Source organism: Armigeres subalbatus, chromosome 2, assembly GCF_024139115.2.
Source record: "Armigeres subalbatus isolate Guangzhou_Male chromosome 2, GZ_Asu_2, whole genome shotgun sequence".
Taxonomy (NCBI): domain Eukaryota; kingdom Metazoa; phylum Arthropoda; class Insecta; order Diptera; family Culicidae; genus Armigeres; species Armigeres subalbatus.
In genome coordinates this window covers 108,209,387-108,237,364 of record NC_085140.1, presented here as the reverse complement: position 1 = coordinate 108,237,364, position 27,978 = coordinate 108,209,387, and the positions used below count along the sequence as shown (strand labels likewise).

At 38.9% G+C, this 27,978-nt stretch overlaps 2 protein-coding genes across 5 annotated transcripts in view; both read left to right on the top strand.

Annotated features, from left to right (window-relative positions):
* The window catches only part of LOC134210632 (UDP-N-acetylglucosamine--peptide N-acetylglucosaminyltransferase 110 kDa subunit), a 113,162-nt gene that overhangs the window by 56,342 nt on the left and 28,842 nt on the right, over positions 1-27,978 (top strand). The gene's annotated exons all lie outside the window — the stretch shown is intronic.
* On the top strand, positions 217-27,075 carry LOC134210635 (uncharacterized). The gene is made up of 3 exons (XM_062686782.1): positions 217-326; positions 664-808; positions 26,627-27,075. The coding sequence occupies exons 1-3, from the start codon at positions 244-246 to the stop codon at positions 26,756-26,758; spliced, it is 360 nt and encodes a 119-aa protein (XP_062542766.1). The 5' UTR covers positions 217-243; the 3' UTR covers positions 26,759-27,075.

Below are 27,978 nucleotides of genomic sequence, written 5' to 3'. Positions count from 1 at the left end.
CGTTCCATAGTTGCTTCCATGTCGGCGTGCTTCGCCGCAAACAACGCTGGCAACTCTGATGCCTAAAGCCACCCTAACAACCAACCTGCTCTCTAGAGAGTTGCCATAGTACTATAGTGGGTATCGCACTTACCCATCGAATCACATGGGTGAGCGGACATCATTTTCTCTCGCCAGTGGTGTGGAAAACTCTTTCGGAAAACTCAACATTTTCCTCCGTTTCGTTACAACTAACGCAACGCCATGGGCGAGAAGCGAACGACGAAGGCAGGGCAAACTACCATCGGCGCAAGCATTCTGCCTGGCCTACCTCACGTTATGTTGAGGTTTGTATCCCGCAGTCATATAACAGTACCATTCCGGCGGTTATCGCGATCGGATGCGGGTTGTTTCCGCCACTGAACTGAACGATAGAACCGATTACAACTCATATTGGGACCTGGACGTAACATAGGCACGCGAGTGCTCCGGAAGGATGCGGTTCGGGCAAAGACAATATGCTGTATGAAATTGTAATTTAGTCGTTGCCTTTATCCGAATCAGCTTTAATGCGAGGCGGAGTGTGGGACTAAGTGGAAAATCATGGATCCGTGAAATGGGAAGATTCTCCCATAAACCGTGCAGTTGATTGATCTCGGGGAGTTCTATTTACATGCGTTGTAGGTTGAAGGTGAAACAAATATCCGGCGAACGCCGTGTTGCAATGGTGGGATACGTGTCTACATGTGCGGTCACAGGATATTGTGTTTACGTTGGGAGAGAGTCCGTTAATGTGTGGAGGTTGAGGGTCAGCAACAGCACGACCAACGTGAGAAGCAATCGAATCGCCGGATAAGGGATATTTAATGATAGAACGGTTCACACAGAAGATGCTAGGACGGTGCGAACGTGGTGACATTGATAGATTGGAAAATAAGGAGATAATGTTACCTTAGCCTTGAGGTGATGCTGGGAGGTGGTTTCAATGTTGTGATCTAATGGATATATGTGTCCTGAATCCTGAGTACATTCATTTTGATTAATTTTATAATCGTTGCCATAACTCAATCTCTTAGGTCTTCGAAGATCTATTTATGGATTCTGTAGCAACGTTTTGAACGAAACTTGTTTTGCTATGTACTGGCTGTACTGGAAACAACACGAGATAACTAATAATAATAACGAGATAATTTATTGGTTTCAACAAGCTCCATCACTTTTTACTCAACACGAAAAAAATAATATCTTTGTCTTGAAAATTCTTTCAAAGCCACGGACTTCAGATGAGCCTGTAGCTCATTTTATAATTTTAATAAATTTTCAGTATTTTATTTGCATTTACATTTTTACATTTCACTCCATTCTATTTTCAAAATATCAACTAATTCACTAAGGGGTCGTACACTTATTACGTAAGCATTTTTTCTGGGTTTTTCGACCCCCCTCCCCCCATGTAAGTTTTTTTTTTCATACAAATGAATTTTTATTTATATGGAGCGTAAGACAGTGACCGACCCCCCCTCCCTCCATAAGTGCTTACGTAATATGTGTAAGGCCCCTAAACAACTGAACAAACGGACAAGACCGAGGGCGAGGACACGTTCTTCTGAAGCTGTTGACATATTTCTTCTTTATACTTTTATGTTAATGTTGTAGCAAAATTTCCACCTATTGCCCTGGTCATATCTGACAAACAATTTAATCCAGAAACGTGAGATCAGTTTCCACTCTGTTACTCTTCGTAAGATATACATCGTCACCAGAATTGCCCTCCGCACGCTTTAAAAAAAACAATCTCTTCTATATAAACATTCTTCATGCCGGCCGTATCCTAACGGAACTATCAAATCTATACTTTCGTCTCTAATTCTAACAAAAGGAAGTTGACAATCCATCTATTTATATCCAAATCTTTCAATCTTTCAAATCGCCATATAAGGCTAATATACGGCTATTCATAAACTTATAAGCATTGAAGTAGCCCTATATAGCCGGTTTGGCGAATTGGAGTGCTTATTGGTTACTTGGGAAGTTTAGCAAAACGAATTTCAAAACATGATTCTTACGCGAAAAAGCCTTTTGATCGGAAGCCATTTGACAGATTGTCACTTGGCCGAATAATTCGTTAGACCAAAAGTCATCTAGCCGAAACAGTTGTTAAACCGAAAACGGTTTGGGTAAAAGGGACATTTGTTCGAAAATTTAGTTTGAACTGGCCGAAACAGTCGTTTAGCCGAACAAGTCATTTGAGCGAGTATTCCGTTTTACCGAATATTTAATTTGGCAGAAAATATCGGAATGGTCGTTTGGCAGAAAGGGCTATTTAGCCGAAAATGTTATTTGGTCGGTTAGTTAATGTCGTTTGCTGAACAGGTCATATGACCAAAAATGTCGCTTGGTCGAAAAATAGTGAATGTGAAAAGCGTGAAGTCTTGACTGATAATTGAGAAGTGAGAAATGAGAAACAAGAAATGAGAATAAAGATGTGAAACGTGGCTGTCACCATTCCTCAAACGTTCTAAATTTCACATGACTGAGGATGAGCTCTGAGCCAGTCAGAGACGGAAAAGATGCAGCTTGACCAATTGAAACAGTTGTTTGGCTCATATTTGAACTGAAGAGCGAACAAGGTTCAGGACGCTGATATTGGGTTCATTTTAAACACAGTAAACCAGAATTCCGGAAAACTTTGGAACGTACCGTTGACGATTTGGCGATGCAGTTTGTTCATTCCCCCGTAGTTTTACCTCCAGAATGTGCAACTTGTGACGGAACTCCGATTCCAGCAGTTCTGCCTGATTTGTATTCAGCAATGCGATCGAACATTCGGCGGCATTGCTGAAGTTGTCTTGTTTTATATGATCCGGAGGTTTGAAAAACCGAGATTTGATGGATCAGCAATTCATCCGAACTGGGATCGTAGAAAACTTACAAAGCAACTGCTGTTCAATGGTGCTGTTTAACTTACGAAAGAAATGAAAAAACCGTAATTTACCAAAAATTCACATTTTATTCGATCAAATTTCATGAACCGAACAAACAAGAAAAGTTCACAAAAAACTATATGATATTTTACTGTTTCTGCGTAAGCGCTTGCATTTGCTTGCGGCAAAAAATGGTGTCAGTCTTTTAAGCGTATTTGCGAGCCGTGAATGTGGGTTGGATTCCGTCCCTAGTCAGGAGAGTTAAGTAAGAACAAGCCTCCTGGAATCCAAAACTCAGACCAATACGAAAGCAACGCACAACCGTCATTTTTATTCCTCCATGCATGCTGCGACCAAACCTGAGATATTAAAAATTACAATTGTGCGTTGCAGGGTAAGGTGAACAACTTTTTTCAACTAGGTATAACTTTTTTGTTTTTTGATAAAACTCGCTGTTTTCGGGAGCCTCTTCGCAATGAGGTAAAGACTGTCAATGTCACTAATAAGCGTCACCAATGCTAAATTTTAAAATGTGTTGTATGGTGAACTTCTAGTGCGTCGGAGACGAGCCAGCCTCGGGCTGCAAGTCTCCTAAATAAAGCCAAAAAAAACTGCTTGTGCGAAGGTTTTTCTATAACCCTGTCTAACAGTTCGTTCTTTGAATTTCACTAATAACGGGGCTATAGCGCTAGTAGCAGTAACTTATACTAAATAAGACATTTTGTTATTATTTAGTATGAGTTACTACAATTGGCGCCTTAACCCCGTAATAGTGGAGTAAAATAACTCTTCAGTATCCTGCACAGATAATCCGGAACCCTCAACGGCCTTTACGGAAACCATATTTGTTGCTAGATAAGCCACCAGCATTCTCCGTATAGTCCGTAAATCTATTCAGGATCACCCTCTCTATCAACTTCCCAGCTGTGTCGAGTAGGCAAATTTGTCTGTATGCCGAAGGATCTCCCGACGGTTTGTTGGGCTTCGGCAATATCATCAATTTCTGCCGTTTCCAACGGTCTGGGAAGTTTCTTTCATCCAGGCATCGTTGGAGGCAGCTCCTAAACATATCTGGATCAGCAAGAATGGCGTGTTTATGGGCCATGTTTGGAATTTCTTTCGGGCCTGGTGCCTTATTGAACTTAAGTTTTCTTGCAGCTACAATAAGCTACTCGTTAGTCACTAGCGGTACCACCGTCGACTAACTCGTACGGTGTAGCGGGCCAGTTCGATGATTCATGTTTCGGAAACAGCCCGTTTACTATTCTGGCTAACATCTCTGGGGATCTTTTTTTTTGTCTTTATTAATGAGACTTTCAGCCCGAGGCTGGCTCGTCTCGTACTGAAAACTAACTTATTACAATTTATAAATTTGGAATAAAATATTTAGTTTTTTATTGTTTTTAATTTTCTTTTGATTCTCGTTAATACTGGTGAGTACGAAGCAGGATCATCTGATTCTTTCTCACTTTCATCCATGGTGTCCTCCGATCTTGGATTCCGGATACTCTGTTTTTGAGTGGTTCGTTTTGGACTATTCCTCTGGGGATCTCTCAGGAGGCTTGCTGTTGGCCCTAGTCATCACTATCCTGTATGCATGTGTCATTGGCCATCCTGCACAGCTGCTCTTGCTACATTTTATCTCGTAGTTCAGAGCTCTGCTCGCTGACTGGAATACCCGGCGTCTATCGAACCTTTCAGCGTCTGTTCTAGCACGTCGCAACCTTCTTTTAGCTCTAAGACAGGTTCTACGAAGATCTGCGATCGTGTTCGCCCACCAGTACCTTGGTTGTCGATTACCAGGAGGTTTGGTCTTTATTGGCATCGTTATGTTGCAGACACGTGTTAGTACCTCGCTTAGTCCTGTAGTTCGACTTTCCCATCGTCGTGCTTCCTCTAACATTTCCTGGTGAAACTGTGAGGTGCGCCTGATGATTCCTGATGATCACTAGAAATATGCCCCTCATGAACCTTCCAGTATGACTCTACCGACCATCCCGCGTTGCAGAAGGTCACGTGCACGTCTAAACCTAAATCACCGTTCGGTCCTCTGATCGTTGGCACTTGGTCTTCGTTTAGCAGGACTACGTTTAATACCGCTAGAGACTCTAGCAGGATATGACCTTGAAATCACCTTCTACAACTACTGGTTTTAAACCAGTTAGTTTCGCCGCAAGAATATTGACTACCCTAGCACAGACAAACAGACATAACACTCGTCAAATTTTCATCGTTCACTGATTTACTGGTCAATTCAAATAATCATTAGTTGGCCAATCGATCACTCGTGGCGCTCGCATCGTTTTTGTTCGAGTTTGACGTTTGCTCACTACTGCCATCTGGTTCGTGATTTGCCTAACTAGCTGAAATCAACAGATGTCGTTAGTGTTCGAACGACTATGAAATTGATGAGTAAATATTCAATGTGTTATGTCTGTTTGTCTGTGACCCTAGTGTATTGCTCTTTACTCCATCTAGGAGGACAGTAGCAGCTACAAAAGTAAACTCCGTTTACCTTTGCTATGGGATATCGCCCACAAGCAGGGATTGAACTTATCATTTCATTATCATTTAGTATTCAGCCAATAACTCATTCCAGAAGCGGAATTCTAAAAAGTGTTGTATGGTGGACTTCTAGCGCTATTTCCCCTCTACAACTTTGTCTAAGAGTACATTTCTCTATGTCTGATATTTACAGCGTGAAACGCTAAAATCATTTAATATACTAAATTGTTTAAATAACATTTATTATCATTTAGTGTATTAAGTGATACTAGCGTTTCACGCTGTAAATATTAAACATAAAGCAATGTTCCCTTAGACAAAGTTGTAGAGGGGAAATAGCGCCATAACTCCACCATTCAACACTTTTTAGAATTCCGCTTCTGGAATGAGTTATTGGCTGAATACTAAATGATAATGAAATGATAAGTTCAATCCCTACCCACAAGTCCAGATTCTCACCATACCTTGTCCGCTATCCAGCTGTCGTTTCCAGAGGGGATGCGGTATGGGTTGGACAGCAAGGCAACATCAGCTTTGCACTCAATAACCGACCGTTGTAGCAGCAGTTAATGCTGCCTTGCAGTGGTTTGAATTGGTTGGCTTGTGCTCAACGAGCATACCGACCAGCCCACTTTCAGTTTTGCTTTATCCAGCACCTTCTTGGCCTCAGCCACAGGGTATTTGGAATGAGGCAACCTGCATTCCCGCATAGCCTTTGCGTAACCGAATCGCGGATGCCTGGATCGCGACATTGCACTGATCTCTCAGTGCGTCTACCAGGTCTCCGGCCTCGGTTATCTCATCCAGGCCCTTGCACTGGATGTTCCATACTGGGCATAAGGCTCTAACTTGAACCCGTTTCCCAGGACCTTCCCTGTCAACTTCTTATACTCAGAACTCTTCTGAGCAGCACCCTGCTTCGAAACGAGAATTATCTCGCATTTCCGCGTTCGACGGATGCAGTTAACATCTCCTCCTAGACTAGAGAGCTTTTTGTTACATCTCATAGTCTTCAAGACGTCGGCGTAGCTTTTATCGTCAGTCTTGACAATATTCGCTCTCCTCTGTCTTTTCGCTTGCCACTGCCATTGGAAGGCGAACCCTTTTTCTCTTTCTCACGGGCTCTACCCTTCTTATCAGAGGCCTGCTCCGCTCCATTTGCCGCACTCCTTGCGGGTTGTTGACGACTTCGCTTCGCCTTTTTGGGATACACGCCCTCCGTCCACGGTAGGTCCTCCTCTCAGTGATCCTTAGTTACCCTCTTTGGTGGAGGCACTGTTTTCCGTTGATCCTTGGGGCCAACTGTCCGCTCAATCCTCTCCGGGCGAGTTTCCGCATCTCTCCTCTTAGGCGGCACTGTAACCCTTTTAGCTACATTCAGGTCCGCCACCTGCGTGACCTTACTTAGCTTCGGAGTTGCACCGCTGATGGCCATCCGCTTTTGGAGTTCCGTAGTTTGGCTCTCCGCCAGCCGCTTCCTCTCAGTAAGTAGATGGATCTCCGATTCGGCCTCCTCTTTGGCCTTCACTGCCTCCTTCTCCTCAGTAAGAATGCGAATCTTCCAATCCGAGTTCGCCTCCACGACTAGAGCGCAGAGGGTCAGTACTGCCTGTTTCAGATCCTTACTATAGTTTACGCGAGTATCCAGAAAGCACATGATGACATCTGAAGGCTAAGGTATGAAAGAAAACGAGTCAACCGGCGACAATCGAAAAATGGTTATCACTTTTCAGACTGTTTTTCTTTCATGAAAAGCGATTTCTCCCCGAAAACGTAGAAACAAAGTTTTTTTTGCAAGAAAATTTTGCCAGCAATCGGGAAAAAACATGAACTAAAAATATTCTTCGCGAACTTTTCCGCAAAGCCGGAAAAACTATTGCCGAGCTAGCAAAAAAAAAATCCAGAAAACAAGGCAATTGTTTAAGCTTCTGAATCGATTATAATATACTAATTGATCCAGAAGCTTGAACTTGATTATTACAGTGAGAGTGCATTTTTTTAACGAAAATAATATAATTGGGCACCCTACTACATTATGCTATCGAAATGTAAACAAGTAAAATTACGACCCTTGCGGTATAAGAGCATAAACACCAATAAAGCAAGCGAAATTAATCTTTCTCACTTTGAGTTGCCTTCACCCTGATGGTTTTGATTCGAGCACTTAATGGGCCGACTAATCTTCGGAATGGGAGATATTCTTAGGAAACACATTTATCTTCTACTTTCTTGCTTCTATGTTGGCATTTCTTACCCAACTGAGAGATATTATCACCTCGTAGCACTTCCACAGTTATCAACTACAAGGTTGCGAAGCCGTGTTAGCATCATAGCATTTGTTTATCACTTGACGATATCCTGTGCTTAGAGAGTCGAGGATTTTTTATTTTCCAAGTAGGACCGGATATTGAACCCAGCCGCCACCAGCGTCATGCTTTGTTGTCGCGCACCCTATCGCTAGATTAAGGAAGGCTTTCATATATGCATCTATTATAATAGGGAATAAATCGTCAACCCACAAAAGTAAGCATTAATTTTCCCCGAAAAAAGAATTTTCGCTTTTCTTATACATCAAGGCGAAAAGATATAAGAGCATAGCGAATCGAAATTATGTGATTGTTTGCATCATGTTGCTTACGACACTCGATAGCTATTTCAGCCTAATTCTATTAAGGGGAGATCTCCCAGTGCCGTATTATTTACCAATTTCAAAAAATTATAAAAATAACTTGTTGGCATTTATTTGCTCGCAATAAATGGCGTTTGACATGGATTCATGAAATGAGTATGACCAATAGTGAATAGTGCTCTACACTTAACAGTGCGTTTTAGACTTTTTCTATAATTACAATTTATTTTACAATTTACTTTTTATATCGCATATATTTTATTTTTATTTTCTAAGGGTCAATTTCGTCAACTCCACTTAAATCTTTAGCGGCATTTACCCATATGCTTAAACAAGGTTTAAGGCCCAAGCGGAGGTGAAAAAATCGACCCCAAGTCTGCTAGGTGAACCAATACTTTTTTACATTGTTTTTATGTTGTTACCTTGTCTCGAAACCTTTCAATTATTCAAAATGCTAATAAAATCCGTCAAGAATTTAATCTCTAGGAAACTTTTATTAGGGGCGGCGAAATTAGCCGACTCATTTACCCTCAATTCGCACCTTTGTCTACCTTCGACTACGAGAGAGACATATCGCGACTCAAAAGACATTTGTCACTGGCTGTTACCACCGAGCGAACCTTGTCACATGTCAGATCTCATTTTGAGCGATGTTGCGTAAATCTTTCTCCACCTGTTAGCTGTCTGGTTTGATGAAATCAAAGGAGCGAAAAATCTGGTGCAAATGAGTACATGAGATGATGCTATCGAAACCGAACCGAACGAGCTCTGCTGCGCGCGGGATCAGGACGGGAGGTTGTTGACGAGTCGCGTTGTGTAGACAGCTAGGATTGGGCGGATTACCATTCAGCCAGCGCGGTGCCACACTAAATAATAAAGCAATGCGTCAAAGTATACGAGCTACTCATCTAGATTTTGCTAAATTTAGATGAACTTATTCGACGGTTCCGTTATAGTTCATAACTGGTGGGTATGAAATTAAAAATAATGTTCACGATACATTCGATATCATGCTAATGAGTTTATGTCTATAACGAACAGCTGAAGTTACAATTAGAGGATTTCAGCGAGGATTTGCCAATAAATGATTAATGAATTTCCGCCTGAGATGGCCGGGAATGTGTCGAACAATATTGAACCATTTCAATTCAATTTCATCCAGCGTGTTGACATCATTTTATAAATAGACTTCTCGGAGCAGAGTGGAAAAAATATTTTCGGTGGCATCCACTGTTCCCGGCACTAACTGGCACTGTAATGGTTTGTTTGCAAAATTTTGCATCCAGTATACATTGGGCCGTCGTTCACCGAGCGACCACCATCATCATCATCATCGCAAAAATGTTAGAAATTTTCATAAATATTCCGCGACTCTGATTAATGTGCGGCACACACGCAGCACGCTGCTGCTGAATGAAATGTTTGACCGTGAGGGAAAACAATTTTATTGGTCATTTCGCTAAACAATAGGATCGGAATGCGTTCTTCAGTTTTGTATGCTCCGCTGACATCTGCTGAAGAGAATACTTACTGCCATAATCCGGAACAAATTAATCACTCTTCTGTATGACCTTTGGCGATATTTCCATTTCCATATGAATTTCAAACATATTCTTAAAATTGTCTAAGATCATAGTTTTTAAATATAATCGTGTGGGACATGAGGCATAAATTTGTCTCTCACAATGCAAAGTTATTTAAATACGCACAGTTCATATTATCTCAACCCACATAAGATTTAAAGCATCAAAAATACATAAAAATCAATAATGAAACATTTGTACTCCACTTATCGAAAGGGTTCGGTATTAGATTAGAGATTATGAGAAGATTTTATATAGAGCAAGTCTTGAGGGTGATCTTGCAATATTGCCGATCCATCGTTTCTGGCTTTTATTTTTCGATCCGATTCAGTATCCTACCTAAACATGATACGAAGTCATGAAATAGCTAACAAGCAAAGCTTTTAATCCGTAACTGCGGAAAAATTCTTGAAAGCCAGGCAATTTCAAGTGTAGTTGAAACTACTAGGCTAGGAGGATAGTGCCAAAACGCAAAAAGTAGGGGATTGATTTTCAATAAATTCACAGACTGGTACCTTCGTTACCTAATAATATCGTAAGCAGCTTATTATTTAGGAGAGTCACTCCCCAAATCTTGCAATAACATCCGTGCACTATTTTTAGCGCCAGGAATGTCCCATAAATAGTAATGTTCGTAGAAATCAACGCTAGCATTTCTCGAATTAGTACTCCCAATTTAATTTATTAGCTCACATTAAACCTTCAATGCACTTGGCAACGTTCCAGTCCAGCACGCCCACGCCTACGCTGTCAAAACTTGCCGAAATTCACATCGCTTTTCCATTACGTTACCCATTTACCACCAGTCAAATAAAGCGAAATTCGCAAAATCCGAGCATGTTTCTGCGGTTCACTTTTGGTATTTCGTTGTGGGATTCGCCGAAAGAAGAATAAATACCGCCACATCAACCACACCGTGCACTCCTGTTGGTGTATAGACGTAGACATATTTGCTTTCTTCCCGAGTACCGAGTGTACGTCGTTTGCTGCTGGATAGAGACATTTGAGTACTACGTGGACAACGACAGTAAAGACACAGTCTGACAACGACAGCCAAGCGTTGGACAAACTCCGTTTGGTTGTCCAGCACGTTGTATGTCGCGACGACGTCGTCGTTTTTGCTGCATTTCTGCACTCATAATAGGACACCAAAAATACACAGCCACTTGGCTTGGCCAAGTTGTTGGAAAGGAAATAAATCTTCCAACATTATTCACCCGAACGCAACGGTTGCATCCATCAGTCAGCCAGCAACTGCATCGTTTCGTAACTGAATTGCTAAAAAGTACACACTTCGTGTTGAAAAAAATGAACGATCCCCGTAGAGGGCGTTATTATTATGCTCATATTTAGCAGGAACCAAATCATATTTGGATTACCTACGTTTTTCCTTCGGAAGACTTCTTTATAGCCTAACCTTTCCTATTTATCGATCTAATAAATTTCACACAACAAAACTCGAAATAACTTATTAGAAAGGCGTACTATCAGGTGTTAGAATTATAGAATGAGAAATAAATGTAATGCAATTGCATCACCAGCAAAGAGTTACTTGCTTCTGTACACCTTGAAAAAACTTTTTGGTATCCGTATAGCATCAGTATTTAAATTTCTCAAAATTAAACACCTTCATCGAAAAATAATTGGTAGGCGTATGCATGGCTTACACCTCCCTACATAACTGGTATCAAATATGTTTTCGAGAAATTTGCTTACTCCTGAGAAAACCCGCCTTAAATTTTTTTGACATACAAACTTCTGGTGGTTCATGCTGCTTTTCGCGGATATACGTTAGCGCTAGCGCCTGGATGCTGACAGCGGTGGGTAGTAATCCATTACACCAGAACACCCAAAGCCTAATTTAATCATATGGAAATAATCATCTTTATTCTAGGTTGGGCCCATTTGATTTTGTGGCGAAATTATACCATTTCAGTACAAGTGGGTGGCTGAAGCAAGCAAACAATATTCCTTTCGGGCTTCCTGCTTGAAACAAAAATGACAAAATTGTATAGCTATCATTTCCTTACTTTTTACCTTACTTTTTGTGCTTCTCTCTTTAAATGTCGGTCTGTTGATAGAAGTGACACCGCAGTAGTGGTTGAATCCTTTCGTCGGTAGCTACGAATGATGATGATTATGTTCACGTTGTGATGCTTCGACGTAACGGGATGAATATTTTCTACAGTGAAAGTACCTTGCAATGGTAGAAAAAACGCATTTTGTACATGACTTATGTATCTCATTTTTGTGACGCAAGTTGCAAGAACCATATTTAAGGCAGATTCACAAAAATGAGATACATAAGTCATGTACAAAATGCGTTTTTTGTACAAATTCTTCGAAATCTCCGGAATATCCAAGAAAAAGTCTTTGGAATTTTCAAAGGACATTCTTTGGAAATTGTAAGAGAAATTCTTCGAGTCCGCAAGAAACCCTCCAGGATATCCAATGTAAAATTTCCGGTAAGTCCTCGGAAATTTTTGAAATTATGAATTGAAAATCTTCGGAATTTCTAAAGAAATTGTGGGATATTTTAACGAGACATTATTTGAATTTCCCATCAAAAACTCTTTAAGTTCCATAAACAAATCTTTGCAATTTCTGTAAAAAAGCTTTTTAAATTTTCATGAATATTTATTTGATTTTTTTATTAGAAATTCACCAAAATTATTGGGAAAATTCATTGGAATGTTTATAGATTTTTTTTAATTTCCTCATGAAATTGCAAAAGAAATTTAAAAAATCGTGGAAAACTTAAACTTAAACTCCGCTTAAACTTAAAATTACCTCGTGAATTAATTCTAAATTTTCACGGAAAATTACTCGGAATTTTAACAGGAAAACTGATTTTAGAAGGATATTCTTGGAATTTCAACGGATGATTATTCAACGGGATAATGCTTCGAATTTTAAAGAAAAGTTTCGGAATTTTCACGGATAGTTCTTTGGAATATGACCAGGAAATTTTAAAGGTTATCAATCGGGAAGTTCTACGAAATTTCCACGAAAAACTTATTGGAATGTAGACTTGACATTCTCGGAATTTCAATTCGAATTTCGGAAAATTCTTCGGTTTTCTACAAATTTGATCCAGCGTGGAGAATTATAGGTCAGATGCGTGACAAATTTTAAACAGTTGCGCGCCGATGCAAAAGAGTCGGTGACAGTGGCACACACCTATAGGAGGAAAATAGAACAGAAATTAAATTATTTGGTTTCGAGATTTGGTTTCAGGAGCTGTGGACAGAGAATAAATTTGATTTTGTTCAGTTTTTGATATTGGTATGTTGGAAATTTGCTTTTTTAGTAATGTTGACATACTGAACGGATTTTAATAGCTGAATTACTTAAAACGTGTTTGGTTTCCAGTCACGTATGATATTTTGTAAAATTTGTATTAGTCTACGTAGACCGCTAACGTATTGAGTCACGTGATTGACGATAAATTGAAGCCGCTAAGAAAAAAATGTAAAGTACGTTTTCCCACAATAATTTCCATACAAAAAATTAAACCTTCCGTACAAAAAGTGTTACGAGGGGGAGGGTAGGGCAGGGCTGGTAGCAAGTCACTTTTTAGTGACTTGGTCACTATTTTGAGCCTAGTCACTAAAAAGTTACTATTTGCATCCAAAAGTCACTAAAGTCACTATTTTTCGGAAAATGGTCACTAAAGTCACTATTTTCGCACCACCGTTTGTGAAAAAAATTCAAAATAAAGATCATTTGTACCTACCATTATCATCAACCAAATCAAATGTAAATCTGTTAGCAAAATATATAAAGTTTGAAAAATTGCTCCAAGGCCGTCTTATGAAAGGCAGAGTGGGTTCGAATCATGGACACAGACAGACCACACAGCGAAGCTTGGGCATACGTTTAGGTAACGCCGTATATAAAGCGCATGATTGTTACGCAGGGTTGTTAATCGTTAATTTATCGTTATCGCCGATAAAGTTGATTGTGATCAACGTTATCGATTGCTACGATAACGATGAATCAACTGAATTATTATCGGAGTTCGATAAATTAACTTAAGTTAACTCGATAATTTTGCGATAATGGGGTTACTAGATTACGCGAATGAAGTTGGTGTAAAATTTTGACAGAAGCCGAGAATGAAATATTTTTTTTACAGCTGGTTGATGAGAGTTAATTTTGATTGAAGCGAGGCACTCTAAATATATTGCTTAATACCTGCTACTCTACGAAACGATGAGAAGTGAGGTGCTCTGTTGGTGGTTTGGAGTTTTTTTTTTACTATGCAGCATACATGTTCCAATAAGAAGATAGCAAAAATTTGCAGTACCCAGGCGGACTTAATTCTCTGAGACAGTGACACTTAAATATAAATACGCTTTTAATGAAAGAGCATGAACTAATCCTTATCGTATAAGCAAGAATATTCACCTGGATTCGGAACTCCCACGGCAATATATTGGGATTCAAGTACTAGAAATTTATTTGATGCAGTGATCTGTTGTGGTGCATTCCAGGCAGCACCAGTACGGACCAGTAAACATTCTCTCAACAGTTTGGTGGACTAGCCTCGTCACCTATTCAATATGATTTAGTTGGACTAAGCAGTTTAGTCTTTGAGTCATAAAATATTCATATAACTGGGTGCTCCAGTTCTTCTAAACAGAAGTTTTGTTAAACATGCTAGATTAAACAAGTATGGGTAGACATTTAAAATGCTCTCAGATTCTCTACTATGAACAACTGCGGCTTTGTAAGAACTTTAATGATTGAATAAAAATGATTTGGTCAATTCGGTGACCTCCTTGAATCCCAATTTAATTCCAGAATTTAAAGGCGTTTATGAATATTGTAAGGCGATACAATATTTTTTTAAATAGATATTGCAAATCCAACTTGTGAATATTTGAACTTGTGAATATTTGTAACTATAGTACATGTTACAGTTAACTCGATAATTATCGATAAATCAACGAATACTCGATAACGATAACGTTAATTCAACGCTCACTTTATCGCCAACGAAGCATTATCGTAAAAGCGTTATCGTTATCGAAGTTGGCGTTAACTTAACGATGATAATTTATCGATTAACAACCCTACGTTACGACTACGAGGATTTTGCGATTTTCGCGGTTTTTGCTATTCTCGTGGATTTGATGCGGATATACATAACGGTCAAGGCTTCGCGCGGATTTAGTTTCGTGTGGAAATTTAATAAATAAGGAGCGTAGGGTTTTGTTTTTGATAGCAAAATGTCGTTGAGATTAGGCTCCACATTTGAAGTCTATGCTTACCCAATTTGCATTATACTCTTGAGCACTCGTTTAGCAAGCATTATAAGGGTAAAAACTTCACTTGTTGTCATTTTTCATCGTTTCTGAATATCCATTTTTTTGTCACGTCAATTTTGACATAATTCCGAGATATTTCTTAGTTTCTGATTGATAAACCCCTCTACGACGAACCACACAGCATGATATTGTCGGCGTAGCACCACATTAGAATTCGGACATCGGGATATTCCGAACCGAACTTTCTTCCGAAGTTTTATCTGTCAAACTAATTGATGCGTTGTTTAGCGCATCTTTAGGCGAATCCAGCGCACTACTTCCTAAGTTGGGTAAGTTGCCTGTATCTAGAGAAAAATCCACCTTTGTTATAAAAAGCTTTCTAACTTTGTTTCTCTTTACTCTTTAGGAACTCTTTAGGTTTCTCTTTAGGAACTTTCACTGTAATTTCTGTAGCGATGACCGCATAAATCTTTATGTAACATTCCGTAGAAATTCCGCCTTGAATTTGGGAAATAACTTTTGGAAGGTTTTTCTTAGGAATTCACCAAACAATATCTACAGGAATTCTCAAAAAGATTTCTACTGGAATTCATGAAAAAATCCGCTTGTATTTGAAGGAGATTTTTTTTCAGGGATTCACGGAGAAGTTTTTATAGTAATTGAAGTGCAGTTTCTGGCGGAAATTGCTGAAAGACAGCAGGAATGTCTACAAAATATTCTGCCTCGAATTTATGGTATGAAAGAATTTCCGGAAGTTTTTGTGCTGACATTCGCAATCGGATTTCTGTTGGAAAACTTTAATAAAGATTAAAAAAAAAAAAAAAAAAAAAAAAAGACCTGCGTAACGCATACAAAGTGAAATTATAGACACTTCCGAAGGAAGGGTCAAAACATAAACTCATATAACATGAATTTTACCAAACCTAAGTTTCCTAAGTTTCAACTTTCGTAAAATGTGATCCAAAATCTTGAATTTGAAGCAGAAATCGCTTTGGAAAAATCCGAATTGTTTTCAGAAATTTCAGCGGAAGTTGATTTTCTGTGGAAAACCTTGTGAAAATTTCTAGGATTTTTTTTTCAGAAATTGTGCAGAAAATACTTTAATCCTTGTGAAATCTTTCTCCAGGAGTTCAAACGTTCAAACTCAAATTTCAAACTCAAACGAAGTGTCTATAATTTCACTTTGTATGCGTTACGCAGGTCTTTTTTTTTTTTTTTTTTTTTAATCTTTATTAAAGTGATTTTTAAGATGGTACAAAGTTCATCACTAAAATATTTTCGTTACGCAGGTGTGTTACGTATTAATCTATCAAAAAATCTCGTGAATTATTAAATAATGGTATTTGAAACAAATTCACTTTGACATTGAAAATATAATTATAACAAATGATATGATATGAAATTATGCCTATTTTTCTGATTTGTTTCAAAGAAACAAATGATTTTTATTGAGGAACATATAGAAGCATGTACAAAAAAATCTTCTCAGAAAAGCAAAAACGTAAAAAATGAAAAGTATTTCAAAAATTTCTTCAGTAGAAGCTAGATAGCAAATGTGAGCATGTTTTGAGACACTAATAGATCACTTGTATGCATGTATGTGTGCGTATGTGTGCAAATTCTGAAATTTACTACCATAAAAATCTCGCTCATTTTTAAGGTATTGAACAAGTTTAGTTTTACCAAATTAGGCATCCATAAGGTGAAATATATGTTATTATTGAACGCTATTGAGTTTCGCTCAGATCAATGACTGATTTAGCTAGTTCTGGATTAATTAATATCGAGGTCTCTGGAAATTACGAGTACAATATATGCAACCAGCGTTACGATAGTTGCTAACCATGTCACAATAGTTATTCAATCCGACGAGCGCCTTATAGATAGGCAGCATGAAGTACAGTACGTTATCATTCGTTAAGTTGTCACTCAACCCAAGACCTCGCCTTTGGGTAGGCAATTATTTTGTCACTTTCACGGTAAATCGCCGTGGGATGCTGAGTAGTTTTATCTCGATTTAAATACTGAAGTCTGGAAATAAAATTCCTCATAACTAAGGAAGGGTCGAAATCTCACTGTAGGTGGATTAATCTGGGTTTTTAATGAAACAAATGGCAAATGGACTCTACATGTATTTAAATTTGTTTCAATTAAAAATGTTATTTTTAATTATTAAAAATCGTATTTTAAAAATGTCATCGTAATTTTGGATTCTTTAAGTTTTTTTTTAACAATTTTTCCTTATAAAGATTCATAAGCTTTGTGATTCCAAATAATTCTCTGTCTAGTAATTGATCAGATCATTTTATTTCTTTTTTGCCGAAAAACCGTGTTAATTTTTCAACGTGCCAAAACGAATGTTCACACGTCTAACTACATAAAAATTAGCGAAAGCCCAATCCAAAACATCGTTCTAGCACTTTTTCATACTGTCTTGCAGCTGAATCATCTATATATGGTGAAACTTTTGGGAATATATTTTGACGAGACAATATTTTTTGATCGATAGTAAAAGGAGCGCAAAATTTGTTATACTTCATTCTGTCTTTTTCATACACAAACTGCAGTTTCACGAAAAACTTTGAGCTCATGTTAAACTTTATTACCACAATGCTGTAGAACTTGCTTCAAAATTGTTGTTGAAATTATAAGCATGGTTTAGTGTAACAACTTGTAACTCGTTTGTAATTTTTGTCTTCTCTTGATTTCTGATAGCATTCTAATAAGGATTTGAAGAAACATGATATCCCTAGTTTCCGATCTACTACGATTTACACATTAACAATACGAATGCAACTCAGCTCACTACCTGGTTAGTACTTCATACAAAACTCACTATTTGGTCACTTTTTTCGTCATCATTGGTCACGAAGTCACTATTTTGAACGGCATTTATCGCTACCAGCCCTTAGGGGTCCAAAATCACCAAATTTAGCGTTCCGTAATTCTAGAAAGAACCCCAATGTGCCATTTAGTAGCATAAGTACACAACGTAGATCGGAATTTATTCAGCAACTAGTTTTGAGAATCCGTATGAAAATTGAATTTATCTGGAACACTTTTAAAACGGGAATTTTCAGCTAGATTTTCAATTCCCAAAAAAAATTATAGAAGTTGTTTATTTTCCTCTTTTTGACGTAAACAACGTCTAAGGGGTAGCCTCGAATACAGGGTGTCAAATGAAAATTTCCAAATTGGGGACCGTAACGAAATCGTGTAAGATTTCAAGCGTTAATAGCGACTTTATCTACGATGGATTTTTAAAATTTTATTATCAATAGAATCGGAAACTTTCCACCAAAAACTATTGATTATCAACGTAAAACTATTGGAAATTTTGGTTCTTTCACATCTGTTAAAAATATCAGAACTAAACAATTCCGTTCATACATCCCCAACACGGACATCAGATTGATGTAACGTACGCACTTTTTGGCCCACCACTTAATTTTCCCTGTAAATAAAAAGAGTCGTGTCTTGCCAGCGCGCGTCATTTTCGTTCGAGATTTCACGGCGAGCGGACCGCTTCGCTTCGCGGTCTAGAAACAACGGCTCGATGGCAGCGCGTCATTTACGGTTGAGATTTCACGGAGCGTGAACCATCCGGCGTCCGTAGCAACGAATCATCGGACAGCGGTCGTGGTACAATTAAAATTAATCGGTCCTTTGTTAGGACCACCGTTATACACAGTAGAGGATTTGTTTTACCGAAAATGTCCACCGAAGTGAAAATTCATCCAACAATGGCGGCCAAAAAAGAAAACTCGTCGTCAGTAAGAACATCACTCAAGTGAAATCATTGCTCATATGCTGTTAGTAATTGCAAAGGCGCACAATTTCAAAAATCGGTCCTTTGTCAGGACCATTTACTATACAAAGAGAATGGTTTGATTTGCCGTGTTTGAATTTGGTCCTTGAATTCTCGAAAAGAGCTCTGATGCGGCTGCGACTGCTACCCGCGCCATAATTTCCGGTTTTAATTTGTAGAGATAATTTGTCTCAAATCATCTATCTTCCGATCAAAATGGGGATCGTGCAAATACGCGATATACGCGTCTTGATGCGCCTTCACAACCACTGTCAGCAACCAAATGATTATACGAATCTGAAGAAAGAAAATCACTTCCTACCGCTAAATGGGTGGTGGGCTTCGTGGCCGTGCGGTTAGCGACGTCAATCGTCTAGACGCCATGTGCTAGGGAGTGTGGGTTCGATTATATCGATGCTGGGACCACAACCCGCTGGACGCAATAGACTCCGACGAAAGCTGTTTTGTTGTATTCAATATAGTGAACCCGATGCCCAGCCCCTTTGTTAATCTTTGTGAGTGCAAATTTGATGTGCACTCATTACGAATAACGAAGAGGTGGAGCTACTGAGCTTACTTCATTAGATACAAGAAAGCACTTTGTTCGAGATTTCGCAGAGAGCGGTCCAACGCGGTTCCAGCATCGCAACCGGAAACCAGTTAGTTCGAGATTCTTCGGAGAGCGGTCCCAGTATCGACATCAGTGATGTTCGCTCGTCTGATTGGCGGATGCTGCGGATCAACACCATCAAGATTTCGAAATTCCTCCAACATTGATGGTCGTCGGCGGTTGTTGTTGCAGAAATCTCGTCGTCGGTGGAAGCAGTATTAAAGCGAATTTTTTTTTCGCATACTGATCGTGAAAGGCGCACTTAATTGGTTCTTTTTCAGGACCATCATTTTATAAAGAAGGAGGTTTTGTTTGCTGTATTGGAAATTGTCGCACAAGTGAAATTTTCTCGCAATGTTCTTACTTTCGTTTTGCTGCTGTTAGTGACTGGGAAGGGGCATTAAGAGGATTTTTTGCCATTGGCGGCCGTCGACGGGTAGTTGCTGCAGAAAATTATTCACAAAGATGACGTATGTAGCAAATAACAGGGTGGCCACCGAACCGGGAAAAACGGGAAAAGCGGGAAAAAGACGGGAAATTGAAATCACCGGGAAAAAAAGCGGGAAAAACCGGGAATTAATTACCTGTACCGGGAAAAAACAAAATTTCGTCAATTTAAATTTAAAATTCTTCAATTCAAAAAGTTTATATAAAGTTGATTAGGGAAAAGATTTACTGTTTATTGTTTATTACTCAAGTACATGGTGTGTTTGAGGTACAAAAATTAAGTAAGTTTTTTTTTCTGAATCCAGTTTGTGTTGTCATTAGATCATTTTGATATCAATTTCGAGTGAAAAATGGTAATTTTTTGATAGTTCGTGATTTTGTCTATAATGTTTTGAAGAGTGAAATATCTTTAGCATTTTGCCACAACTAACCTAATATAGTAGAAGGTTATGTTCGATTTGGCCAATTTGCATTAGGAAATAATGGGACAGTATTTTCCGACGAATGCAATTGGCGTGAGCAAATCGATTCAGGATAAATGCTCGAAAATAAGCGAGATAGAAATAAACACACAAGTATGTCCCCAGTAATAAACAATAATTACATTTTACACATAAATCACAAAGCAGTACACGCACAGCTGAAAGTATGCTCTTTTGGGCAGAAATACACTCTTTTGTGGGAGAATGGGACTATGTACCCACAAAAGGAGTGATGCATAAAAATAATAAATTTTACACACTTTTCCTTTTTTTATGCATAAATGTTCATCATTTGTGAATAAAAGATAGTCATAATTGTGCATAATATTTATTCCTTTTTATGTGTAGTCCCATTCTCCCACGAAAGAGCGTACTTTGAAGTCATAATTGAATACTTTATAGTCAAAAGAGCATACTTCAATGTCTTTTGTGTGTAAACTTTTTTAGCAGTGTATGCTTTATTTATACACATTGCATTAGATCAGGTTCAACGATGTGAAGTTCCATTTATTTATCAACTGTCAGACAACGACAATCTAGATCAGCAACCAAACTAAAAAACAGAAATCGTCGAGGCTTCATGCACGAGCCAACTCGCTTGCGATTTTGTAGGGGGAGCATCGCGCTTGAGTTTCTCGGATAAAATCCCATCGCTTTGCTCACTCGCCGAAAAATGATTTCGCTAAAAAAAACTTCAAAACGCAATCGAGCCGTATGTTTTGTTTACATGTGGATTTATTGGCGCACAATTTCAGTGTGTCTGCTGATTAAAGCATTTTGCATAGCACGTTTTTGGTCATTTAATGTAACTATTTCAAAGATTCGTTACAAATGATCAGTTGCTTCAATTTAACGCCGACTTCCGATTTGGTAAGGAAATAAAACACCTAGTTAAAGTTCCAAAATTCTTACCCTGTTTGTTTTCAAGTTAAATAAAAACCGTTAAAATTTGCCAAAATTTATCTGGAAAAGCGGGAAAAAACCGGGAAATCAAATTTCAGTGGCCACCCTGAAATAAACGAAAAATCATTGAGTGGCTTTTTTGGTGACAGCAGAATTGTAAAAGAAGCCATTTTATAAAAAGCTCAAATGACAGGAGACCTAACACTAATATTAAATTTTACATTTTACAAGGAACATTTGCAAAAATGGAATGAAATGATGATGATGATGACGAATTGATGATGGTTTGCATGCAAATTTACCAAAACAAAGACCGAGCCGTTCACTCAAAATTTCGATCAGCTGTTCGAATCTGTCTCGTAAAATGGCTTAGTGCAATTTTCTCCTCATTTTAATTCGCTGGCGACAAACCTGTTCTACTAAAAAAAATTAAACAAATTCTATTGAACGCTGCCGATGGTGATGACAACCGCACGATGATTTCAAGCCTAATGTTCATAAGATATTACGATTCTCATTGCACTAAGAGGTTTTACGTAGTTTACGTCGAGCGGTCGTGTCTTGTACACAACCCTTCTAATTTTTTAAACTAAAACAGTCACCTGAGAAGAACGCCTAAATAGCGTGGAAACGTGGAGATGCCACATCGCCTTAACTAGTCCTGATCCATCCGGCCCTCAATCAAGCAATATTCGAGAATGCCCTACTTTTATGCTATAGCAAGTAACCACTAAGCCCTCCAATTCGCCAAACCGGCCATATAGTGCTACTTCAATGCTTACGAGTTTTTGAATAGCAGTATATTGGCCTTATATGTCGATTTGGCGAATTGGAGTGCTTATTGTGCTTATTGGTTACTTGGGATCGTACATGTCGCTAACTCACACAGTAAAAGGTTGTCCAGGTACGCGCCCCAATGGCCTCCGTATGATATACAGAGACCGCTGCTAGCCGGTGGCATGTTTATTGACAAGGAGAGCTCAGTGTCTTAGCACAACAGGTCAGCTGTTGTTCAAGAGGCTACGAACGTCGCAGCATCGACATGATCTACTGAGCTGCTGTGTTAGCTGCATTCCAAATGTTCACGTCCTTGCACATCCTTTCTTGTACCAGATTGTCCGGCGTCATATCTATGCCGCTAATAAGTAACATGGCATTTTGATCAATTTCGAAACGTGAGCATGCAAATAATACTTACTCGGTCGATTCTGCCCACTTATACACTCCGCGCAGTACGGGTTCTGTGCAGACCCGTACCTATGCGGAAGTTGAAGTTGATCTGGTTATGCCCCTATTAATCATCATCACGCCCGGATGCTTTTATGGCCTCACCACGGTAGTGTTTGAGTTTAAGATCCACGTAAGTCCCAATATTACAACGTTTTCCATGTGAAAATGACGCGATATCACCCCCAGGCCCACTATGGCGATCATGTCCCACTTACCCCCAATAGGAAGAATGTATTCAGAGTATGCTCCAAGCTGATGCCTTTCATTGGATTTTTCCTAATATCCTAATCTTCTGCATCACGTTGTCATGTGAATACCTACTCGAATGTGTGTATGTCCCCAGCAGACCTATACCTTTTAGAAGGAGGAAGGATTATTGCTATCCCACAGAGCCGAACCAGAAATCCAGTCGCTCTATGCAGCGGAAGACACAAGACGAGCCTCACTCTCAGCAACAATAAAAACAGCTGCTCAACTCCAAAAGTGTTGTTTTTCTGTTTTTGTCGGCTCTTCCCCACCATTCATTTATGCAATCCAGCAAACCAACCGGCTCCCTTCTTTAGAGGGATTGCGCCCTTGCACAGGATATTACGTGATGGTCGCCCCCATCAGGCGGATTTTCCTCTCGAAAGTATATACATACAGATGGCCTCGGCATAATCGGTCGTCAGTGGTAAATATTGCTTTCCATTTTGGTGATTTAATTGAGCAAATTTGCCGTTTGATTCGCGCATTTTGAACTACATATCAGCGGATAATTGCTTTGCTCCTAGAGGAGGTGCGCGTAAAATTTAATAATTTTAATGGTCTACTATGGGGGGATCAAAGTTGGCACTTAATTTGCAGCTTAAAATGTTTGTGCTCATACAGACAAATTTATCGGTTCTTTAAACCGCGATATTCCGCATTGATGTAGGGGAGGGTGGTCAGCAATGTGATACATGCTTTTTTTAAATATTTCAATAGTATTGCAAATGTATATAGTAAGTGAAAAAATATTCAAATTTATTTAAATGTAGATACCGAAATAAGAAACATTACCTATCATAATTATTATTATTTACTCAAACTTAGGCCGGAGTGGCCTGCGCAATACATGAAGGTCTTCTTCATTCAACTCGGTCCATGACTACACGTCGCCAGCCATGCAGTCTGCGGAGGGCCGCCAATCGTCTTCTACCTGATCGATAAACCATGCTCGCTGAGCCATGCGAACCATTTTCACCGGGATACTGTCCGACATTCTGGCTACGTGCCCTGCCTACTGCAGTCTTCCGATTTTCATGGTGTGAACGATGGATGGTTTTCCCAACAGCTGTTGCAGCTCGTGGTTCATCGCCTTCTCAAGATATCAAGATATGCTATTTGTAAGAAGTGATCAATATCATATGCCATTCGTTTAATCTGATCTATAGCATATCTTGATATTTAAATGATATTACGTTGCAAATTTTTGATGTTGCAGTTTGTTCTATTATCTCTTATATCAATCAAGTCCATATAATGTTCTGTTATTCTGTTCATGACTTCTGCCCGGGAATAACATTTGAATTACGCTCCACACATCCTGCTGAATGTTGGCTACTTTCCCATATCGCAAAAAAAGTTTAATGAAATTAAGCACCGCCGACAAAAAGTAACAACTGCATGATGTCGGCTTGTCATCGTAATGAAAAAACGTTGTTAGAATAGTGTTCGCAGCACGCGGAACAATGGAGCAAAGAGCAAAGTACATGGCAAATTTATTCTCAAAACATGTGTACATTTTGACGGGAAACAAAATTAATCAAGTTTTTTTTTGTTTCCTTTTTCATTTTGTTTGGCTCTCATCTCGCCGGCAACCGTACCGTACACGGAAGAAATAAACTACCCAATAGTGAGTTTAATTCACCCAACCTCGAACATCCGTACGGGAAGCCAAAATTGAGTAAGTAGGGTCGAAGTAGTTTGCCTTTACTTCCATGTTAAAAAAGTACCCAACGGAAAATTTATTGACCCAAATTTAAGTTTAATCCACTCAATTTCGACCTCAGGTAATAAAACTCAAAATTGGCTTCCCGTATTGAACTGGCGTCGTTGGATTGTTTGGCTCTTTTGTTTTTGACAACAAAAGAAAGAGTGGATGAAAGCGAAGAGAAAAAATAACTCAAAAGTAAGTTTAAAAGTACTCAATTTTGGGTACTTTTTTTCTTCCGTGTAGACACTGTGTGTATAGAAGTTCGCGTTGTCGTGCGACTACGGGTTTTCATTCTCGGTATAAGCACACTACACTACCTTTTTCCATAATGGCATAACCGAACGCGAAAAGTGTGCTAATTAGTACCTACCCTGTGCTGAGTGCTGGCAAAATGAATGTTGCCGTGGTATTTGCACCTAGCTCCTGGTTGCTGAGAGGAACAGAATGCTGCTATACGATGACGACGGATGAGTTGGAAAGTTTTCTTAATTATGCACTCGACTTTATTATCCGGTTATAAAGTAGCAGGAACATTCAGACATTTGTGCACGGTTACGACGCGAACCCAGTCACGATGAGTCATGAAGTTTGTTATATCGATTGGATTTTTTATGGTTGAAACACGGATATTTTTATTAAAAGTTTTGACAACTAGTGATTATGCATCAACATTTAAAGATGTTTTAGGTTATTAAACTTCTACTAGTCTAAGAAGACTGTCATTCTTATAAATTTCCAAGGGGAACTCTTTCTAATTTCCAAAGAATTTTTCACGAATTTCCGAAAAGAAATTGTGAAGGGAAATTCTCCCGGATTTTCGAAGAGAAATTCTTCCGAATTGCTGATGAAAAATTCTTTCAAATTTTGGAAGGGAGGGAATTTCGAAAGAAAATTATTTCAAATTTCCGAAGGGATACTCTTTGCGTAGGGAAAATCATTCGAATTTCCGAAAGGAAATTCTTTCGAATTTGGAGGGAAATTCTTTCGAACTTCTGAAGAGAAATTCTTTCGAATTTCCTAAGGGAATTTGTTTAGAATTTCCGGAAGCAAGTTCTCTCGAATTTCCTAAAAGAAATTCTTTCGAATCCGGAGGGAAATTCTTTCGAATTTTCTAATCCGAATTTATAGAGGAAAGTTCGAATTGCCGAAGTGAAATTTATCTGAATTACCGAGGGTAAGTGCTTTCGAATTGCTGGGAGAAACTCTTTCAAAATTTTGGAGGAGAGAATTTCGAAGAAAAAAATTGTCTCGAAATTCGGAAGTAAATTCTTCCAAATTTCCGATGAGAAACTCGAATTTGCGTAAGGAAATTCTTTTGGAGGGATTTTTTTTAATTCCGAAGGGAAGTTCTTTCGAAATTCCAAATGATTTTTTTTTCGAATTTCCAAACAGAAATTCTTTTAAACTTCCGAAGGTAAATCATTTTGATGAATTTAGATGATGCCTATTTAAATACGTGTATACGAAAAAGTATGACATTACTGCCGTAATCTGAAAAAGTGACATATACGCCATTTTCCAAAAATGGTGTTAACGAGTACTACTCATCGAGCTCTTTAACAGAAAAATGGAAAACATGCATGTTGTAAAATGGCTGTTACGTCACTTCTCCAGATTACGGCAGATTAGAGAATGCACATCATTAGTTACACAAATGGGGCCTTTGAACGCAATATGTATTAAATTTACTTTTTATTTGTCAGCTTGAGTTGGTTCTACAAAAAAAAAACTGGTCATTATGTCGCCATGAGACGCGAGCCGTAACTAACGATGTTTGAGCATTGTGGCATGCATTGATTCGGTGTAAATTTTATCAAAGTTTATCCATTTGAAAAACGCCTATCAAACATGTTCCGGTTCACCAGTTGGTTGATCATTATTAGTTTGCGAAATGTTTTTTTTTGTCAACCCACATATCACCCACATCAGAGCCCCAACATTGTAACATATTTACGAGTGGGATCTTGACATTTATGCTCTGTTGGAAATGTATGACTCCCGCAACCAACGATGGACTAGAAAAAAATGTAATCCACCTTCTAGCTAGCGCATGGCACATGTTCGTTTGCTTGCGTTGGCGATTTCAGGCAACCGCTTTTCGCAATCTATCAGTGTCACCAGTTCACCTGTCGTCGCCGTCGGCAACAACTCATCGCAATCGGACTGGCGACCATCGTCCTAATCTAGCATTAAAGTCCGTAACCATCCAAAGCATCTAGACCGGGAAATACCACTGCCAACGATGTGTTAAATTGTCTTAATTGTTGTTTACAAACAATGATGCGGCACCACACAGCGTCCGCCCGGTTCGAATTACAATCGCTTTGGCTGTAAATCCTCTAGAGAGGCAAAATTATTAGGCACAACCGGCAATCCTCGGAAATTAATGAAGCGGCGGGGAGCTATGCGGTTTCTGCCAAATATATGATCCTGTAGAGGGAATTGTGTTGTTCTATCGCTGCTCACACGAAGAGACCAATTTAGAAAAATGGGCTACGGTCAAGTACGGACCATTGGCGGGTGTCAAGTGCAATCAACGCATCATGTTATTGACAGGGACACCTGTGTTCAGGTGTGAGAAGTGCCATCATCCAACCCCCAGTGATACACGTAGCTCTACCGTACCGACAGCTGTGGTTATTGTGGGTGGGGTGTTAAGAGTGTAAACACCACAAAACCGCAAACTACCATCTGCCGCCCACCTGCTGCACGTTCGCTCCTGCAGAGCATCCACCGACGAGGCACAGCTATGGATTACCAGTGTATCGTGATCTACACCATCGTCAGGATAACGCCGTATCATCCGTACAACTCACTGTCGGAGCTGGAAGCGGACCAGCATGGCTGCGTTGATTGGATTAAGTTCTACATTAAAAGGTTTGTCTCAGCTCTTGTGTCTGTTGTTCCGTTCGGAGCAACTGGAGAAACAACTAACTACATCTGAAACTTTAGAACAAGTTGTGCTATGTAATGCGTTATAAATTCATGACTTCGACTGTATTCAAATATTGAAGAGTGCATTTTTAATTGAATATTTTCCTTTTTTTTAATTGCTCTGTTTCGCCTGTAATAGTAATACGTTGGTTAACTCACAAGGTGTATAACCCTTGAAGGCGCAAGGCAATTTTTTTAGAAATTGTCGGAAATATTTTAACGTAAATAACCATTGCAATTATTAACATTAAATGTATTTTCGGTTTGTTGTTTCAAAACAACATTGCGCATTTAAGGGATAACGATTGCTGTGCTGTAATATCTTTGTCTACCAAAATCATTTGCCTACAACTCACTTCAGAAACAAAAAAAAACAAACAAGATTAATGATAAGCTTGTACCTTAAAGAGTAATTTCACAATTTATTCCAACTTCAATAACAAAACCGTGAGCGTAAATATTCATCAAAAATGTCATTTGATGTTCATTATTGAATAGCTATCAGTTCGTACTTTTCGTATCGATGAGACGAAATTAAACGATTTTCGGGTCGAAGGAGAAGATTTTTTCATAGTTTGTGGTGGAACACATCTTACCCTCACATCTCTTTTCTCTAGATCGAACCTGGAAGGTAAACGAAAATCGGGACTACTTAATGAATTTGTTTTTTTCATTTCATCATTTTTATGCCTCACTCACTTTTCGGGAGAATTT

Coding starts and splice junctions, on each gene's coding strand:
- LOC134210635 (XM_062686782.1), top strand. CDS start 244: ATGGGCGAGAAGCGAACGACGAAGGCAGGGCAAACTACCATCGGCGCA. Junction 327..663: donor CTACCTCACGTTATGTTGAG/GTTTGTATCCCG, acceptor CATGCGTTGTAG/GTTGAAGGTGAAACAAATAT. Junction 809..26,626: donor TCAGCAACAGCACGACCAAC/GTGAGAAGCAAT, acceptor GGCACCACACAG/CGTCCGCCCGGTTCGAATTA.